This window comes from Oncorhynchus gorbuscha, linkage group LG08 (assembly GCF_021184085.1).
Source record: "Oncorhynchus gorbuscha isolate QuinsamMale2020 ecotype Even-year linkage group LG08, OgorEven_v1.0, whole genome shotgun sequence".
Taxonomy (NCBI): domain Eukaryota; kingdom Metazoa; phylum Chordata; class Actinopteri; order Salmoniformes; family Salmonidae; genus Oncorhynchus; species Oncorhynchus gorbuscha.
In genome coordinates, this window is record NC_060180.1 from 79,693,058 (window position 1) to 79,707,828 (window position 14,771).

Below are 14,771 nucleotides of genomic sequence, written 5' to 3' on the forward strand. Positions count from 1 at the left end.
ATCCATGTTAAACCAACGTCTAACCCAACCCTGAGACACATGCTATCTGAATCCATGTTAAACAGTCTAACCCAACCCTGAGACACATGCTATCTGGATCCATGTTAAACCGTCTAACCCAACCCTGAGACACATGCTATCTGAATCCATGTTAAACCGTCTAACCCAACCCTGAGACACATGCTATCTGAATCCATGTTAAACCGTCTAACCCAACCCTGAGACACATGCTATTTGAATCCATGTTAAACCAACGTCTAACCCAACCCTGAGACACATGTTATCTGAATCCATGTTAAACCAACGTCTAACCCAACCCTGAGACACATACTATCTGGATCCATGTTAAACCAAAGTCTAACCCAACCCTGAGACACATCTGAGACACATGCTATCTGAATCCATGTTAAACCAACGTCTAACCCAACCCTGAGACACATGCTATCTGGATCCATGTTAAACCGTCTAACCCAACCCTGAGACACATGTTATCTGAATCCATGTTAAACCGTCTAACCCAACCCTGAGACACATGCTATCTGGATCCATGTTAAACCAACGTCTATCCCAACCCTGAGACACATACTATCTGGATCAATGTTAAACCAACGTCTAACCCAACCCTGAGACACATGCTATCTGGATCATGTTAAACCTTCTAACCCAACCCTGAGACACATGCTATCTGAATCCATGTTAAACCAACGTCTAACCCAACCCTGAGACACATGCTATCTGAATCCATGTTAAAACGTCTAACCCAACACTGAGACACATGCTATCTGGATCCATGTTAAACCAACGTCTAACCCAACCCTGAGAAACAAGCTATCTGAATCCATGTTAAACCAACGTCTAACCCAACCCTGAGAAACATGCTATCTGAATCCATGTTAAAACGTCTAACCCATGTTAAAACATCTAACCCAACACTGAGACACATGCTATCTGGATCCATGTTAAACCAACGTCTATCCCAACCCTGAGACACATACTATCTGGATCCATGTTAAACCAACGTCTAACCCAACCCTGAGACACATGCTATCTGGATCCATGTTAAACCTTCTAACCCAACCCTGAGACACATGTTATCTGAATCCATGTTAAACCAACCGCTAACCCAACCCTGAGACACATGCTATCTGGATCCATGTTAAACCAACGTCTAACCCAACCCTGAGAAACAAGCTATCTGAATCCATGTTAAACCAACGTCTAACCCAACCCTGAGACACATGCTATCTGAATCCATGTTAAACAAACATCTAACCCAACCCTGAGACACATGCTATCTGGATCCATGTTAAACCAAAGTCTAACCCAACCCTGAGACACATCTGAGACACATGCTATCTGAATCCATGTTAAACCAACGTCTAACCCAACCCTGAGACACATGCTATCTGGATCCATGTTAAACCTTCTAACCCAACCCTGAGACACATGCTATCTGGATCCATGTTAAACCTTCTAACCCAACCCCGAGTCACATGCTATCTGGATCCATGTTAAACCTTCTAACCCAACCCCGAGTCACATGCTATCTGGATCCATGTTAAACCAACGTCTATCCCAACCCTGAGACACATGCTATCTGGATCCATGTTAAACCGTCTAACCCAACCCTGAGACACATGCTATCTGAATCCATGTTAAACCAACATCTAACCCAACCCTGAGACACATGCTATCCGAATCCATGTTAACACCATCCATCCATCCATCAGACAAATCTTCAAATGGGTTTATTGACAACATACGTGAAGGAAGGAATCAACCCTACTGTTTTACTAATGGTAACAGTGTTTTGGTATGGAATACTGAATAACCTGTAAAACAGATTAATCTAAACAGGATGTGGTATGGAATACTGAATAACCTGTAAAACAGATTAATCTAAACAGGATGTGGTATGAATACTGAATAACCTATATGGTGGTCTCTTCCCTCTGACATTTTTTTAAAGAAAGAAAAGTACATATATAATTGTATAAATGTTAATTTAGGAAAATGTTCTAAAACAAAAAGGTAGAAAAAAAACATATCTATATTCTCAAATACATGAATTAACACTTAATATTTTTTTTATATCTTTGGCATAATTGTTTAGTAAAAAGGCAAGCATAGAATTACTTTTTACATGGTGAATATCTATATCTATGATAAAAATAATTATTCTGAACAACTGCAGGGTTGCAGAATTACTTTTTACATGGTGAATATCTATGATACAAATCATTATTCTGAACAACTGCAGGGTTGCAGGTGATTGGATTTCTGGTGTCTGTTTAAATGTATTCCTGATTTCTGATTGGTTGTGGAATGTACATGACAAGTCCTTGCTGTGTGATTGGTTGGCCCAGTGGTAACTATCTGGTGATTGGCTGCTTGGCATAGAGGAAGATGGCGCTGAATGTTGATAGGATGTCTCTGGACTCTGTGGTGGCCAGCTGCCCTGCGGTCCGGACCAGAGCTACGTGGTCCCCTTGCCTCAGAGACAGGATCAGGCTGAATGAGACAGAGCCTCCACAGGGACAACTGTCCTGGGCCACTGTCCCTGCTCCAGATGCGGAGCTCATCAGCCTATGGACACTACGGTTGGAGACAGACAAAACAGCCTCCAGTCCCTTCCCCTGCCGAGCCATCAGAACTCCTGAGATCAGGTAACGCCCTTCCATCGGTATCGTGAAGATACCTGGAGAGAGGGAGGGAAAATATTATATTAGTCTGTGTCTGTGTTTTGAAAACCATCCCTAGGTAACCCTAGTAACATAACCCAAACCCAGGTCAACAGTGAACACTGCCTGACTTAGTCGTGGCCAAAAGTTTTGAGAATGACACAAATATTAATTTTAACAAAGTCTGCTGCCTCAGACTGCATGATGGCAATTTGCATATACTCCAGAATGTTATGAAGAGTGATCAGATAAATTGCAAAGTCCCTCTTTGCAATGAAAATGAACTGAATCCCAAAAAACATTTCCACTGCATTTCAGGCCTGCCACAAAAGGACCAGCTGACATCATGTCAGTGATTCTCTCGTTAACACAGGTGTGAGTGTTGACGAGGACAAGGCTGGAGATCACTCTGTCATGCTGATTGAGTTTGAATAAGACACTGGAAGCTTCAAAAGGAGGGTGGTGCTTGGAATCATTGTTCTTCCTCTGTCAACATTTTACATTACATTTTACATTTAAGTCATTTATTTAGCAGACGCTCTTATCCAGAGCGACTTACAAATTGGTGCATTCACCTTATGACATCGAGTGGAACAGTCACTTTACAATAGTGCATCTAAATCTTAAAGGGGGGTGAGAGGGATTACTTATCCTATCCTAGGTATTCCTTAAAGAGGTGGGGTTTTAGGTGTCTCCGGAAGGTGGTGATTGACTCCGCTGTCCTGGCGTCGTGAGGGAGTTTGTTCCACCATTGGGGGGCCAGAGCAGCGAACAGTTTTGACTGGGCTGAGCGGGAGCTGTACTTCCTCAGTGGTAGGGAGGCGAGCAGGCCAGAGGTGGATGAACGCAGTGCCCTTGTTTGGGTGTAGGGCCTGATCAGAGCCTGGAGGTACTGAGGTGCCGTTCCCCTCACAGCTCCGTAGGCAAGCACCATGGTCTTGTAGCGGATGCGAGCTTCAACTGGAAGCCAGTGGAGAGAACGGAGGAGCGGGGTGACGTGAGAGAACTTGGGAAGGTTGAACACCAGACGGGCTGCGGCGTTCTGGATGAGTTGAAGGGGTTTAATGGCACAGGTAGGGAGCCCAGCCAACAGCGAGTTGCAGCAATCCAGACGGGAGATGACAAGTGCCTGGATTAGGACCTGCGCCGCTTCCTGTGTGAGGCAGGGTCGTACTCTGCGGATGTTGTAGAGCATGAACCTACAGGAACGGGCCACCGCCTTGATGTTGGTTGAGAACGACAGGGTGTTGTCCAGGATCATGCCAAGGTTCTTAGCGCTCTGGGAGGAGGACACAATGGAGTTGTCAACCGTGATGGCGAGATCATGGAACGGGCAGTCCTTCCCCGGGAGGAAGAGCAGCTCCGTCTTGCCGAGGTTCAGCTTGAGGTGGTGATCCGTCATCCACACTGATATGTCTGCCAGACATGCAGTGATGCGATTCGCCACCTGGTCATCAGAAGGGGGAAAGGAGAAGATTAATTGTGTGTCGTCTGCATAGCAATGATAGGAGAGACCATGTGAGGTTATGACAGAGCCAAGTGACTTGGTGTATAGCGAGAATAGGAGAGGGCCTAGAACAGAGCCCTGTTACCTGCAAGGAAACACATGGTTACCTGCAAGGAAACACATGCCGACATCATTGCTTTGCACAAAAAGGGCTTCACAGGCAAGGATTGTACCTAAATCAACCATTTATCGGGCCATCAAGAACTTCAAGGAGAGCGGTTCAATTGTTGTGAAGGCAGCTTCAGGGCGCCCAAGAAAGTCCAGCAAACGCCAGGACCGTCTCCTAAAGTTGATTCAGCTGTGGGATCAGGGCACCACCAGTACAGAGCTTGCGCAGGAATGGCAGCAGGCAGGTGTGAGTGCATCTGCACTCACAGTGAGGCAAATACTTTTGGAGGATGGCCTGGTGTCAAGAAGGGCAGCAAAGAAGTCACTTCTCTCCAGGAAAAACATCAGGGACAGACTGATATTCTGCAAAAGGTACAGGGATTGGACTGCTGAGGACTGGGGTAAAGTCATTTTCTCTGATGAATCCCCTTTCCGATTGTTTGGGGCATCCGGAAAAAAGCTTGTCCTGAGAAGACAAGGTGAGCGCTACCATCAGTAAAGTATCCTGAGACCATTCATGTGTGGGGTTGCTCGTCAGCCAAGGGAGTGGGCTCACTCACAATTTTGCCTATGAACACAGCCATGAATAAAGAATGGTACCAACACATCCTCCGAGAGCAACTTCTCCCAACCATCCAGGAACAGTTTGGTGACGATATATATTTTGGGTCCATGGCCAGGAAACTCCCCAGACCTTAATCCCATTGAGAACTTGTGGTCATTCCTAAAGAGGAGGGTGGACAAACAAAAACCCACAAATTCTGACAAACAAGATGTGGCCCAGAAGGTAATTGACAGCATGCCAGAGCGGATTGCAGAGGACTTGAAAAAGAAGGGTCAACACTGCAGATATTGACTCTTTGCATCATCTTCATGTAATTGTTAATAAAAGCCTTTGACACTTATGAAATGCTGGTAATTATACTTACATTTCCCACAGTAACATCTGACAAAAATACCTAAAGACACTGAGGCAGCAGACTTTGTGAAAATTAATATTTGTGTCATTCTCAAAACTTTTGGCCACGACTGTATACCACTCCTGGGACCTGACTGTGTCAACTAAAAAGTCTACACATGAATGGCCGGATTGACATAATTACAACCACACCCAACACACACACTGACAAATACCTGTCTGTCTGTCTGTCTGGCTGTCTGAATCTCTGGCTGTCTGAATCTCTGCCTGTCTGTCTGTATCTCTGCCTGTCTGTCTGTATCTCTGCCTGTCTGTCTGTATCTCTGCCTGTCTGTCTGTATCTCTGCCTGTCTGTCTGTATCTCTGCCTGTCTGTCTGTATCTCTGCCTGTCTGTCTGTATCTCTGCCTGTCTGTCTGTATCTCTGCCTGTCTGTCTGTCTGTATCTCTGCCTGTCTGTCTGTCTGTATCTCTGCCTGTCTGTCTGTCTGTATCTCTGCCTGTCTGTCTGTCTGTATCTCTGCCTGTCTGTCTGTCTGTATCTCTGCCTGTCTGTCTGTCTGTATCTCTGCCTGTCTGTCTGTCTGTATCTCTGCCTGTCTGTCTGTCTGTATCTCTGCCTGTCTGTCTGTCTGTATCTCTGCCTGTCTGTCTGCCTGTATCTGTCTGTATCTCTGCCTGTCTGTCTGTCTCTCTGCCTGTCTGTCTGTCTGTATCTCTGCCTGTCTGTCTGTCTGTATCTCTGCCTGTCTGTCTGTCTGTATCTCTGCCTGTCTGTCTGTCTGTATCTCTGCCTGTCTGTCTGTCTGTATCTCTGCTGTCTGTCTGTCTGTATCTCTGCCTGTCTGTCTGTCTGTATCTCTGCCTGTCTGTCTGTATCTCTGCCTGTCTGTCTGTATCTGCCTGTCTGTCTGTATCTCTGCCTGTCTGTCTGTCTGCCTGTCTGTCTGTATCTCTGCCTGTCTGTCTGTATCTCTGCCTGTCTGTCTGTCTGTGTCTGTCTGTATCTCTGCCTGTCTGTCTGTATCTCTGCCTGTCTGTCTGTATCTCTGCCTGTCTGTCTGTATCTCTGCCTCTGTCTGTATCTCTGCCTGTCTGTCTGTATCTCTGCCTGTCTGTCTGTATCTCTGCCTGTCTGTCTGTATCTCTGCCTGCCTGTCTGTCTCTGCCTGCCTGTCTGTATGCCTGTGTCTGTATCTCTGCCTGTCTGGCTGTGTCTGTATGTCTGTCTGCATCTCTGCCTGTCTGTCTGTATCTCTGCCTGTCTGTCTGCATCTCTGCCTGTCTGTCTGTATCTCTGTCTGTCTGTGTCTGTCTGTATCTCTGCCTCTGTCTGTCTGTCTGTATCTCTGTCTGTCTGTCTGTCTGTATCTCTGCCTCTGTCTGTCTGCCTGTCTGTCTGTATCTCTGTCTGTCTGTCTGCATCTCTGCCTGTCTGTCTGTATCTCTGTCTGTCTGTCTGTCTGTATCTCTGCCTCTGTCTGTCTCTGCCTGTCTGTCTGTATCTCTGCCTGTCTGTCTGTCTGTATCTCTGCCTGTCTGTCTGTGTCTGCTGTATCTCTGTCTGTCTGTATCCTGTCTGTCTGTATGCCTGTCTGTCTGTCTGTCTGTATCTCTGCCTGTCTGTCTGTCTGTCTGTCTGTGTCTGTCTGTATCTCTGTCTGCTGTCTGTCTGTGTCTGTCTGTCTATGTCTGTCTGTATCTCCTGTCTGTATCTGTCTGCATCTGTGTCTGTCTGTCTGTCTGTCTGCATCTCTGTCTCTCTGCCTGTCTGTCTGTCTGCATCTCTGTCTGTCTGTCTGCATCTCTGCCTGTCTGTCTGCATCTCTGTCTGTCTGTCTGTCTGTCTGTCTGTCTGCATCTCTGCCTGTCTGTCTGCATCTCTGCCTGCCTGTCTGTCTGCATCTCTGCCTGTCTGTCTGTCTGTCTGTCTGCTCTGCCTGTCTGTCTGTCTGCATCTCTGCCTGTCTGTATCTCTGTCTGTCTGTCTGTCTGTGTCTGTATCTCTGCCTGTCTGTCTGTATGTCTGTATCTCTGCCTGTCTGTCTGTATGTATGTATCTCTGCCTGTCTGTCTGTATGTATGTATCTCTGCCTGTCTGTCTGTATCTCTGCCTGTCTGTCTGTCTGTATCTCTGCCGGTCTGTCTGTCTGTATCTCTGCCTGTCTGTCTGTCTGTATCTCTGCCTGTCTGTCTGTCTGCCGGTCTGTCTGTCTGTATCTCTGCCTGTCTGTCTGTCTGTATCTCTGCCTGTCTGTATCTCTGTCTGTCTGTATCTCTGTCTGTCTGTATCTCTGTCTGTCTGTATCTCTGCCGGTCTGTCTGTCTGTATCTCTGCCTGTCTGTATCTCTGCCTGTCTATCTCTGTCGGTCTGTCTGTATCTCAGCCTGTCTGTCTGTCTGTGTCTGTATATCTGCCTGTCTGTCTGTCTGTCTGTCTGTCTGTGTCTGTATATCTGCCTGTCTGTCTGTCTGTCTGTATCTCTGCCTGTCTGGCTGTATGTGTATGTCTGTCTGTATCTCTGCCTGTCTGGCTGTATGTGTATGTCTGTCTGTGTCTCTGTCTGTCTGGCTGTATGTGTATGTCTGTCTGTATCTCTGCCTGTCTGGCTGTATGTGTATGTCTGTCTGTGTCTCTGTCTGTCTGGCTGTATGTGTATGTCTGTCTGTATCTCTGTCTGTCTGGCTGTATGTGTATGGCTGTCTGTCTGTCTGTCTGTCTGTCTGTCTGTCTGGCTGTCTGTCTGTCTGTCTGTCTGTCTGTCTGTCTGTCTGTCTGTCTGTCTGTCTGTCTGTCTGTCTGTCTGTCTGTCTGTCTGTCTGTCTGTCTGTCTGTCTGTCTGTCTGTCTGTCTCTCTGTCTGTCTGTCTGTATCTCTGTCTGTCTGTCTGTTTGTATCTCTGTCTGTCTGTATCTCTGTCTGTCTGTCTGTCTGTTTGTATCTCTGTCTGTCTGTATCTCTGTCTGTCTGTCTGTCTGTCTGTCTGTATCTCTGTCTGTCTGTCTGTCTGTCTGTCTGTATCTCTGTCTGTCTGTTTGTCGACGTGTTTAGCCATCCCACAAGAATAGTAAACAAACAAAAATTTGACCAACTGTTAGTCCCGAAATTCCAAATACTATTTCTAGGGAGTTTAGAGTTAAGGTAAGAATTAGTGTCAGGGTTAAAATTAGGAACTAGGGTTGGAGTTAGGGTTAGTTTTAGGGTTAAGGCTAGGAGCTAGGGTTAGGAGTTAGGTTTAGGGAAAATAGGATTTTGAATGGGACTTAATTGTGTGTACCCACAAGGTTAGCTGTACAAGACTGTGTGTGGATGTCTCTCTCTCTGTGTGTGTGTGTGTTACCTGTGTGAGAGTTGTAATGTCCTCCATCGTTGACCAGCACCTTGTTGAAGAGGATGGTTCCAAACTCCCCAGAGAACTGAGTGGTCAGGCCAGCAGAGAAGGAGAAGGGGTCTGCCAGGAAACTACTGTCTGAAGACACTGACACAAAACAGACAGGATAGAGGAGAGACAGATGCTATTAAATCAAAGTGCTTATGGGGGGAAGTTAAATGTACACCTAATGCAATTAGTAACACATTGCTGTTCTGCGTACTTGTGTAACAAGAATACACAAACGTGTACAGCGTGTAAACGTGTACAGCCGGAGAGTCTAATGGCCCTGGCCACAGAGGGTCTAATGGCCCCAGAGGGTCTAATGGCCACAGAGGGTCTAATGGCCAGAGGGTCTAATGAGAGGGTCTAATGGCCACAGAGGGTCTAATGGCCACAGAGGGTCTAATGGCCCCTACACAGACTCAGTACTGGTACCCTGTGTATATAGCTTGTTATTACCTCGTACCCCTACACATAGACTCAGTACTGGTAACCTCTTATTACCTCATACCCCTACACAGACTCAGTACTGGTAACCTGTGTATATAGCTTGTTATTACCTCATACCCCTACACATAGACTCAGTACTGGTAACCTGTGTATATAGCTTGTTATTACCTCGTACCCCTACACATCGACTCAGTACTGGTAACCTGTGTATATAGCTTGTTATTACCTCGTACCCCTACACATCAACTCAGTACTGGTAACCTGTATATAGCTTGTTATTACCTCGTAACATCGACTCAGTACTGGTAACCTGTGTATATAGCTTGTTATTACCTCGTACCCCTACACATCGACTCAGTACTGGTAACCTGTGTATATAGCTTGTTATTACCTCGTTACCCCTACACATCGACTCAGTACTGGTAACCTGTGTATATAGCTTGTTATTACCTCGTACCCCTACACATCAACTCAGTACTGGTAACCTGTGTATAGCTTGTTATTACCTCGTACACATCGACTCAGTACTGGTAACCTGTGTATATAGCTTGTTATTACCTCGTACCCCTACACATCAACTCAGTACTGGTAACCTGTGTATATCGACTAGCTTAACCTGTTATTACCTCGTACCCTACACATCGACTCAGTACTGGTAACCTGTGTATATAGCTTGTTATTACCTCGTTACCCCTACACATCAACTCAGTACTGGTAACCTGTGTATATAGCTTGTTATTACCTCGTACCCCTACACATCAACTCAGTACTGGTAACCTGTGTATATAGCTTGTTATTACCTCGTACACATCAACTCAGTACTGGTAACCTGTGTATATAGCATTACCTCGTAACTCAACTCAGTACTGGTAACCTGTGTATATAGCTTGTTATTACTGGTAACCTGTGTATATAGCTTGTATTACCCCCCCTACACATCAACTCAGTACTGGTAACCTGTGTATATAGCTTGTTATTACCTCGTACCCCTACACATCAACTCAGTACTGGTAACCTGTGTATATAGCTTGTTATTACCTCGTACCCCTACACATCAACTCAGTACTGGTAACCTCGTATAGCTTGTTACCCTACACTGTGTATCAACTCAGTACTGGTAACAGACTCAGTACTGGTAACCTATAGCTTGTTATTACCTCGTAACACATCAACTCAGTACTGGTAACCTGTGTATATAGCTTGTTATTACCTCATACCCCTACACATCAACTCAGTACTGGTAACCTGTGTATATAGCTTGTTATTACCTCATACCCCTCACACCCCTGGTACACATCAACCCCTCAGTACTGGTAACCTGTGTATATAGCTTGTTATTACCTCATACCCCTACACAACTCAGTACTGGTAACCTGTGTATATAGCTTGTTATTACCTCATACCCCTACACATCAACTCAGTACTGGTAACCTGTGTATATAGCTTGTTATTACCTCATACCCCTACACATCACTCAGTACTGGTAACCCTGTGTATATAGCTTGTTATTACCTCATACCTGTGTACACATCAACTCAGTACTGGTAACCTGTGTATATAGCTTGTTATTACCTCATATACCCCTACACATCAACTCAGTACTGGTAACCTGTGTATATAGCTTGTTATTACCTCATACCCCTACACATCAACTCAGTACTGGTAACCTGTGTATATAGCTTGTTATTACCTCATACCCTACACAGACTCAGTACTGGTAACCTGTGTATATAGCTTGTTATTACCCCCCTACACATCGACTCAGTACTGGTAACCTGTGTATATAGCTTGTTATTACCTTGCTATTACCCCCCTACACATCAACTCAGTACTGGTAACCTGTGTATATAGCTTGTTATTACCTCATACCCCTACACATCGACTCAGTACTGGTAACCTGTGTATATAGCTTGTTATTACCTCATACCCCCTACACCGACTCAGTACTGGTACATCTTGTTATTACTCAGTACACAGACTCAGTACTGTAACCTGTGTATATAGCTTGTTATTACCTCATACCCCTACACATCGACTCAGTACTGGTACCCTGTGTATATAGCTTGTTATTACCTCACCCCTACACAGACTCAGTACTGGTAACCTGTGTATATAGCTTGTTATTACCTCATACCCCTACACATCAACTCAGTACTGGTAACCTGTGTATATAGCTTGTTATTACCTCATACCCCTACACATCGACTCAGTACTGGTACTCTGTGTATATAGCTTGTTATTACTGGTCAACTCAGTACTGGTAACCTGTGTATATAGCTTGTTATTACCTCACAGACTCAGTACTGGTAACCTGTGTATATAGCTTGTTACAGACTCAGTACTGGTAACCTGTGTATATAGCTTGTTATTACCTCATACCCCTACACATCGACTCAGTACTGGTACCCTGTGTATATAGCTTGTTATTACCTCGTACCCCTAGACTCAGTACTGGTAACCTGTGTATATAGCTGTTATTACCTCGTACCCCTACACAGACTCAGTACTGGTACCCTGTGTATATTGTAACGGTTTTGACTTGAGGTTATTATTTATAGGGGTGCCAGGTAGGTTGTGCCTACCAGAGAAAACATTGGTTTCTCCTTTTAGTTTGGGTGGGAATGAGTCCCATCTGGTCCGTCAAGTCTACACCAATACAAAGGACTTATGTAAAAGTCAGGATGGAAATAAACTTTTCATAAACCCTTAAAACATTGGAAAGAACTTCAAAAACAACTATACTCTTTTGCGTGGGTTGTATTAACAACATCAATGATTACACACACATATAATAATATAACACAATGAGTTCTGGTTCCTCCAGAAATGTCCTGTACCTCGGGCCTAAAAAGAGTCCTGCCCGGTAGAGTTCAGGGAACTCAAGTGACTTCTGTCACGCAATGTTTGTCCGTTCATTCCGTGTAGCATAAACCCAGTATTAATCATACCATCAATAGAACAATAAGTTTACCACAGAACTTTAAAGCGTATCACTCTTAATAAGTCCTCAACTACAACTAACTACATAAATCACAGTATACATCAAAACAAATGAAATACCGTATACAAAAAGGTGGTAGTCAGTCGGTCAGTCAGACAATCCAATCCGCTCAATAGATCTCCCGGGAGAAAGGCCACGAAGAACGGAGAGGTGTAGTCCAGGGACGCAAAGAGTGGATCCGATCCTGGGTAAACTCTATTAGGCAACAAAACACACGTTTAACGGCAACAAAACAACGGAATAGAGAAGCTTCGGGAACTGAGGGTTGAACACATCCTCAGTCACGTCTCCATCACAAAACCCCACTTTTGCGCAGCTGATACTGGCTATTTAATTGGGAATTAAAGGGAAAGTGCCCTATTGGAAGGAGCTGCACTGAGACGGTTCAGAAAAATTCAGGGCCGTCACACACCCCTCCCTGGAAAAAGCCGACCATTGCCTGGAAGGCACATCTTGGTCGGGGAAACCGAAAGGTCTCCTCATCGCTTTCCTCTACAAAAATATTCATTACTTTTTGGAGCTCACGCTCCTCAGCTGAGGGTCACAGGCCTTAAGGTGCGAGACTTCTGGGTCTGGGAATCCGAGAAAAGTCTCCTCACTTTCCCTCTTCAAAGATATCCAGGACCTTGCGGCGCTCAATCGCCTCCATTTCCTCAGCCGAGGGTAACAGGCCTTAAGGCGTGAGACATGAACAACGCGCATATCTTCACCTGTGTCCTCTTTCACCACTCGGTAGTTCAAAGGGCCCATCTGCTCCACAATCCTATATGGTCCTTGCCATTTAGGAGCGAGCTTGGCCGAGAAGAATTGTTCAGCTTTCGAGTAAGGATGAGAGCTGACCACACCCGATCACGAAGCTGGAACTGCATGTCTCGTCTGTTCTTATCATAATTTCTCTTCTGCTTGAGTCGAGCCTGGATCATGTTCTTTGAGACAAGAGCTCTCAAGTCATGGAGATTGCCTACCTGGTCATAGCAAGCAGCATCTGGAGTAAGCTGCTGGGGCTGTAGCACCATATCCAAGGGTCCTCTGAGAGGACGACTTAGGTTCAGCTCTGCAGGTGTGACTCCAGTGGACTCTTGCACAGCAGAATTCAGGGCAAATCGAAACTTGTGAAGGTGCTTGTCCCAGTGTTTGTGCTGCGTCCTACATAGGAAGCAATCATTGTCTTCAAGGTTCGATTTACTCTCTCAGTGAGATTGGTCTGTGGGTGATAGGCCGTGGTCAACTTCTGTCTCAGGTTCCATCTTTGGCAGGTCTCCTCAAAGAGATCAGAGACAAATTGGGAACCTCGATCAGACAGGATGTAATCAGGCACTCCCAGCGAGTCAGGATCTCTTTCGTAAGGATGTTAGAGACGGTCCTTGCTGTGGCCTGACGCAGGGAAAAGAGTTCCACCCACTTTGAATAATAATCAACAAAAACAAGCATGTACACATTCTGATTGGAGCTTCTAGGAAATGGACCCATCAAATCCACTCCTAACATTTCCCAAGGTCGGGTAACCACCGTTTGCTGCAACATGCCAGCAGGCTTTCTACCTTCTGGTTTGTACATTTGACAAACCTGACAGTTTCGGATGTGTGACTTCACATCCATGCTCAGATGTGGCCAGTACAGTAACGCTTGCAACCGCTTGTAGGTTTTGAACCTGCCCAAATGACCAGCTAATGGGTCTTCATGGAAATTTTGAAGCAGTTGAAGGCGTAGAGTTTCAGGTATGTACATTTGGTAGAGTGTTCTGTGAGGTAGTTGTACAACTCGGTAGAGACTTTTTCTTCCATGATGGTCAGCTTTGTGGTAGGATTGACCATCTTTTCTCCATCTTCCAGGATAGTCTGGTACAAAGCCTGTACTTCTGGATCATCCTGTTGGGCTTTCCATATGGCCTCATCAGAGATGGGAAAGTCCGTTTTGGGCGAGTCTCGACTGCTTGACAGGACAGTAGCACATGTAAAATGAGGGCCACCATTATCACAAGCAGGAGCTCTGGACAAGGCATCTGGAACAGTGTTGTATTTTCCTTTCCTGTATTCCACTGCAAAGGTGAACTCTTGCAACCGTAGAGCCCATCTTATGAGTCTGGTGCTTGGTTTTGTGGTCTTGAACACCCACACAAGGGAGGAATGGTCAGTGACCACAGTGAAGTGTCTACCCTCCAAGTAGTACCTCCACTTTTCCAAAGCCCAGACAACTGCAAGGCACTCTTGCTCGGTTGTGGAGTAGTTCCGTTCTGCTCCATTCAATGTCCGACTGGCGAACGCTAGCACTTCTTCAGTGCCAAGTCCAGTCTGTTGGACTAGGACAGCACCAAGTCCAACATCACTTGCATCAGTGTAAACAACAAAAGGGCAATCAAAGTTGGGATGACCTAAAATGGGAGGTGTGACGAGATGTCGTTTCAGGGTTTCAAAGGAGGTCTGGCACTCTGCCGTCCATTGGAATTTCGCTCCTTTTCGCTTCAACGCGTTGAGGGTTCTGCCACCTGGGAGAAGTTCGACACAAACCGATGGTACCATCCAGCCGTACCAAGGAACCGTTGAAGGGCCTTGAGTGTGGTTGGCACAGGGAAGTCTTGTACAGCCTTTGTCTTTTCAGAATCCACATGAATGCCGTCGAAAGACACAATATGGCCAAGGAACTTCAGGGAGGTTTGGCAGAAGTTGCTCTTCTTCATATTCAAGGTCAGACCAGCTTCTCGTAGCTTGTCCAACACTGCTTGAAGATCTTGA

The 14,771-nt window shown here is 45.7% G+C and overlaps 1 protein-coding gene across 1 annotated transcript; it reads right to left on the reverse strand.

Annotated features, from left to right (window-relative positions):
- Nucleotides 1–1,733: 1,733 nt before the first annotated feature.
- LOC124041064 (EMILIN-2-like) lies at nucleotides 1,734–8,711 on the reverse strand. The gene is made up of 2 exons (XM_046358231.1): nucleotides 8,556–8,711; nucleotides 1,734–2,698 (listed from the first exon to the last, which is right to left on the reverse strand). The coding sequence occupies exon 2, from the start codon at nucleotides 2,679–2,681 to the stop codon at nucleotides 2,373–2,375; it is 309 nt and encodes a 102-aa protein (XP_046214187.1). The 5' UTR covers nucleotides 2,682–2,698; nucleotides 8,556–8,711; the 3' UTR covers nucleotides 1,734–2,372.
- Nucleotides 8,712–14,771: the final 6,060 nt, after the last annotated feature.